Genomic DNA, 5,513 nt, shown 5'->3' with positions numbered 1-5,513 from the left:
TACAAAAAGAATTTCAGGTACAAATGCTATTAGAATCAGCAACATTTCTAGGAGGAATATAAGATGCAAATTATATATAAATAATAATGAAATGTAATTCTTTTCTTTATTATCAAATGCGCAGGTTTCATTTCGTTTTCTGTTGCTCCCATTAAAATCGCATTGTCGTGCAACTTTTTTAGCAATATCTCGGCAAATACGCATTCATAAAACGTGAGACTAGGTTTGTAGTGATTATCATATTTTTTCTGATCAATTGAAATCATTTTCTCAAAAATTTAAAATTTTCGACCTTTTAAAAAGCAAGGCTATAGCCTTTGCTGTTTTTGCGATTTTCGAAAGTAGGCTTTTGTCACAAATTTCGTTTTTTTTGTTATATATTGCTAAGGTCTGATAAAGTAGAGTGATCTGGAAAGAACTGACGCCTACAAACCCGTACTTGTTGGTTAAATGGCCTCTAAAGTTGCCATCTGCCTTTTTTAATACGTAGGAAAGTGTTTTATCAGTAACTTTCTTTAAATGTGAGCTATTTTTTGAAGCAACGAATACACCACATGAAACATTCTTTATATTGGCTTATTCTTCTACATCTCTTTTCGCCTTCTATTTTTTTTCATTCCAGGTTTCCTACGTTTTCATATCATTTTATTTTGCTGTAAATTGTTTCAGTATTGAAATGTAAATAATAACTGATGTTATTTACAAATGGAATACAAACTCACGGTGTAACATTTCATGTTGCAATTCATCTGTTTGTGATAATAGCAAATTGCAATTCATCATTTAGTAATGCATTTCTCCCTCTGCGTGTGTTTATGTGATTAATTTCCTCCTGTGTAAAAGTTAGCAGAGTCTACCAAAGGCAATGTAACATTACTCTATTCCCTTGAGGTTGAATTTGGCCCACATTACGAAATGTCATCGTTATGGTCATATCGTTTATTATGAGAAAGAATATTAGTCAAGCAAAGAGCTCAAGTCTTCTGTGCTGTATCGACTATGAATGGAATGTTATTTACATCATCATTCATTTTATCAGTGTGAAGAACTTTCTTCATGAAGCCCGTTCATGTCAACTCTTCAAAATTATGAAAATTAAAAAGTAAGTTGCTTTTTAATAATTGTACTCACGTTGTTTGTATGCATTACCTCAAACAATTTCTTACTCACAGAATGATGCATTTCATTTCTCGTGCTGAACCTTCGATGAAAGCTCAGAATGTAATATGATATGCATATTTATCAAACTTCTTTCTAATACTTATCTTTTTTTTCTGAAAATTACAATACATGCCATTTCTGCTGCACCTTAATGAATAATATGTAGGCAACGACGGTGGGAACAGGTATGGACATCATTTATTTGCTCTCCGATTGATCATTGTTATGTTTGGAGAAAATTTCTCTAAACATATAGAATTTCTATATATTTCTGTAGCCACTATTGTATTGAATATAGGATATAGTTTTTACTTCAGTATGTAGTATTCGCAAAAACTGCATGCATTTGTGTAATATTTTTCGATTCCTTGAAACGTACTTCTCCAGTACTAGTATTTTCACACAATCTGATTCAAACACTATTGTAAGGGCAATAAAAGGATAAACGTACCCATTCGAAATTTATGGACAACAGATACATAACGTCGCAGCAGCGTTGGAAACTTTCCTTTACTTTCTTTCACTTAAAGATGCTTCTTATCAGTCAATATTTTAGAAGGCAATATAAAGCATTACGCATTATATTCGGTATCTTGAATCTCATGTTTTGTTTCGTAACTTCTGAAAGCAATTACGTTATTTTAGCGTCGCATCCTCACTTTTTCATACTATAGTTTTTCATGTAAATTGTATTTTGCATACAATTACATGAATGTAAGCAAATTATCCTTCGGCATAACAGTAATGTTAACAAACGTTTTGAAATAGGTTTATGCTATAGGGTTATTACTAAATGAAAATTAGTTTGTTCTACCAAGGGCAATATTATATACATTCACAACCTTTCAAAATTTCACCTCACGGTCATATAATTTATTCTTATTTAGTGTATCACGAGTTTTCTTGGTTACTTATTTCGTGCGTCGCCGTAACGGCACGTCCTGAATTACAATTTCACTCTTGAATATTATATATAATGAAGAGGTATGTTATTCGATAATGCATTTTGATGTTGCATGACTACCATTGCATGACTTAACAAAATATACTAAATACCAACTAATTGGATTTTAGTATCTTTTTATACTAACATGAAAATGCTCTTTGAAATATATTACATTGGTTTTATACAGATGCTGCTGAGAAACAAGTACGTACTTATAAGTTATGCGCTGAAGCAATTGACAACAGTAATGTATTTTAGTTTCAGAATTCACATGACTTGAATACTGCGTACACGTGTGATCGATATCAACAAGTACAATTTCTAATTAATGTTAGATTTGATATTTAATACTGAAATGTACCAATACAGGCATTATTGCAACATCGTTTTTTGAAAATGAAAAGAGAGCTGATCACCATTTCTACATACTTAAAATCAAGTGAACATAGAAAGCATGTAAGCAATACAATATTATTTTTATAATCAACACTGTGTAGTATATCCTTTTAATAAATACGACCAGATAAAAGTGAAATAGCCATATTATAAAATGTAATTGAAGACGAATGACAGTGCATCTGATTTTAATATTCAAGCAATGTGTTTTAAATTCCTAAATTTGAATTTCTTTTCGATGATTGTAAATGGTCGCGTAATTTGGCGGATGATAGAAGACGACATGTAAGTAAAAAATTTGTTTCGCTTCACTCGTATTGAAATTTACATTAATATAGAACTTTCAAGAAAAGAAAACAACAGCATATTCCACCGAAAATGCAAAATGGTATGTATATTTTGGATTAACTGAGTTTCTTTTTCAAATACTATTAACGTACGCTTGTTATTTAATTCTTATTCCATAGTTATTTTTCCAGTGTTGAATTATTGGAAACGGTTGAAGGTTTGAAATGCTGGAAAGAATAAAGACAACACGCAGGTATGAAAAGAAAGTCCGCTCGATATAAAACTTGGAAATTGTAGGCAAAACATTCAAGGAAAGGCTACAACACAGTAATTCTACCTCTGAAGATAAATAACAGTACGTATACCTTACATTAACCGGTTGCTGCTTAATACTTCAGATTTAATTCATCACCATTACCTTTACTTAGCTCGAAGTATTCAACATGTCTGACTATTTAAGACGGGGGAACGAAGACAACATGTACGGAAAACATTTATGCTCACTAATATTCTGAAATTTGGATTAAAACATGGAAGATGAGTAATTATCGTCATGTATACTGATGGAAATTAATTAGGGTAGGGATATTTAATTTTAACTGAGTTGATAAAGTAATTTTATTTTAGAAATCCTCGAATAGCAGCATCTTCATTTACCCCGTCGCTGAATTATTTTCATACGCACATGATTTAACAAGTAAGTTAATGCACTTACGATTAGTATGTGTGAATATAAATTACAATCAGATGCACTGTCATTCGTCTTCAATTAACTTTTACAATATGGCTATTTCACACCCATAATAAGACAATATAATCTGATATCAGTGACAATTATAAATAGAGAAAATTCATTTACCTCAAACGTTTGAATTTCCAGCAAAGCGAAGAAACTGTGGATCGCGTTTCCTTGTACCTGGCACCCCTTGCATTTGGTACTCCAACCGTTGGAAATGTTCCCTGTTCGAACGTATGATTGGTAAGAAAATTCTCAACCTAAAAAATGGCTTCCAAATGAACAGACAGTCATCCAGATTGAAACTGCAAAAACCAAGCAGAAAGTAGATAATTAGATTAGCTAATTTCTACACTAAACGTAATGGACGTTTTATGCATGACGATGATGTTTTCCCTCATAAGTAAGTACGTGACAGCAAGTAACTAAATTTAATTCCGCTAATTTTACAGGCATGCATGCTATCGACAATATAAAATATGCAAGATAAACAAGATAGCGGGAATGGTCAGTAAAGAAGAACAAGTCTTCGACTGTCATAAAAATTAAGTAATATTAAGTACTATTTAAATCTACTCATCGTTAAAGCACAACTGTTTATAGACTACAACATCCACTCGTGAAAGAGGAGCATGAGGCTGCAACGGAAAAACAAGAGATTTTTCATGAATGGTGATAATGTTTCCTTTCATAAATAGGTACGTAGTCAGTTGGAAAACAGCTAAATTTGATTCCGCTCATTTCATAGACGTGTTCACAGACAGTAACGCCATTGCACTGCAAGGAGAAACAATGGGAATGCACAAAGTGCGAATTGTCTCCCTGTCACCAAAAGTACGTAATATTTAACCTAATTATTTAAGGTATTCAAATTTATATTTCTGTTTTTCAGGCGGTGTCTAAACAAGATGGCATCGTGAAGGTCCCTGAAGAAACTGACTGCAATGAACATCTGTAAACAAGAAGACATCGTCCGTGTCAAGGGGCGGTAAGTTTTAAGTATTCAGATCACAATCACATCGAGAAGACTAGAAATAGAGGAGGAAGAAAGAAGAGACATCTGCTCGCCAGCTAAGGAAAAGATTTTGATATGGTGAGGAATTGGTAGAAGAAAACAAGGAAAAGGAAGATATGGACAGGAAGGTAAGTACCAATCTGACAGTATCAATCCACTGCAAGAAGAAACAAAATGGGAATGCACAAAGTGTGAATTACCACCCTGTCACCAAAAGTAAGTAATATTTACGCTAATTATTTAAGCTATTTAATTATTTTTGTTTTTCAGGCATAACATCTTGGAGGTCCCTGAAGAAACTGACTGCAATGGAATAACATCTGTAAACATCGTTCCTGTCGCGGTAAGTTCTAAATACTTTTGTGAACGTCACGTTTCAGATCACAATCTGAAGATCGAGAAGAGTAGAAAGAAGAACTGGAAGAAAGAGACATCTGCTCACCAGGTAAGGAAAAGATTTTGACAGGGTAAGGAATTGGAAATGAAGGAAAAAGATTTGGAAAAGAAGGTAAGTAACTGGAATTCAGGAAGGAGGAATGGAAGCATTAATGGAAGGCCAAGCCTTTGGAGGAGGAAATGGAGGAGAGGAGTACAGGTTGTGAGGAGAGGACAGGAGAGGAGCATAGGTTGGGAGAAGAAGACAGAAAAGGTGGTATAGCTATGCGGAAAGTAGCATCAGAGGGATACGCTTCACCTTAAACAATGCCTCAAGCTATATTTCAATATTTGGATTTGCCCCCAGGCTAAGCCCAAGGCTATGCTTCAGGCAAAATATTTGCCTTCAGGCTATGCTTCGGGCTACGCCTCCGGCAAATTTTTCGTAATTTGTGAAAATTTTCGAGATTTTCAAAAAGATAGCCGCGGGCTACGCCCCAGGCTACGCTTCAGGCAAAATTAAAAAAATATTTACCCTCAGGCTATGCCCCAGGCTATTTTTGAAAAACATTTCCCTTCAGGCTATGCTTCAGGCA

The 5,513-nt window shown here is 33.9% G+C and overlaps 2 protein-coding genes across 2 annotated transcripts; both read left to right on the top strand.

The window, feature by feature from the left end:
* The first annotated feature begins 1,954 nt into the window (after nt 1-1,954).
* On the top strand, nt 1,955-4,076 carry Tsp_02787 (hypothetical protein). The gene is given in 9 exon segments (XM_003379068.1): nt 1,955-2,024; nt 2,295-2,356; nt 2,372-2,437; nt 2,670-2,788; nt 2,842-2,891; nt 2,983-3,008; nt 3,419-3,488; nt 3,672-3,852; nt 3,980-4,076. 9 exon segments carry the CDS (start codon nt 1,955-1,957, stop codon nt 4,074-4,076), a joined length of 741 nt encoding a protein of 246 aa, XP_003379116.1.
* Nucleotides 4,077-4,658: 582 nt separating this feature from the next.
* On the top strand, nt 4,659-5,241 carry Tsp_02786 (parathymosin). The gene is made up of 3 exons (XM_003379067.1): nt 4,659-4,762; nt 4,813-4,987; nt 5,098-5,241. Exons 1-3 carry the CDS (start codon nt 4,659-4,661, stop codon nt 5,239-5,241), a joined length of 423 nt encoding a protein of 140 aa, XP_003379115.1.
* Nucleotides 5,242-5,513: the final 272 nt, after the last annotated feature.

This window comes from Trichinella spiralis (genome assembly GCF_000181795.1).
Source record: "Trichinella spiralis strain ISS 195 chromosome Unknown Scfld2, whole genome shotgun sequence".
Lineage (NCBI taxonomy): Eukaryota > Metazoa > Nematoda > Enoplea > Trichinellida > Trichinellidae > Trichinella > Trichinella spiralis.
This window is presented reverse-complemented; position numbering and strand designations above follow the sequence as displayed.

Bases quoted from the DNA above. Each gene is read 5' to 3' on its own strand.
- Tsp_02787 (XM_003379068.1), top strand. From the start codon at position 1,955: ATGAAAATTAGTTTGTTCTACCAAGGGCAATATTATATACATTCACAA. The intron at 2,025-2,294 runs GTCATATAATTT...GGTTTTATACAG, and splicing joins TTTCAAAATTTCACCTCACG to ATGCTGCTGAGAAACAAGTA. The intron at 2,438-2,669 runs GTTAGATTTGAT...ATGTAATTGAAG, and splicing joins AAGTACAATTTCTAATTAAT to ACGAATGACAGTGCATCTGA.
- Tsp_02786 (XM_003379067.1), top strand. From the start codon at position 4,659: ATGGACAGGAAGGTAAGTACCAATCTGACAGTATCAATCCACTGCAAG. The intron at 4,763-4,812 runs GTAATATTTACG...TTTGTTTTTCAG, and splicing joins CACCCTGTCACCAAAAGTAA to GCATAACATCTTGGAGGTCC. The intron at 4,988-5,097 runs GTAAGGAAAAGA...CATTAATGGAAG, and splicing joins AAGAGACATCTGCTCACCAG to GCCAAGCCTTTGGAGGAGGA.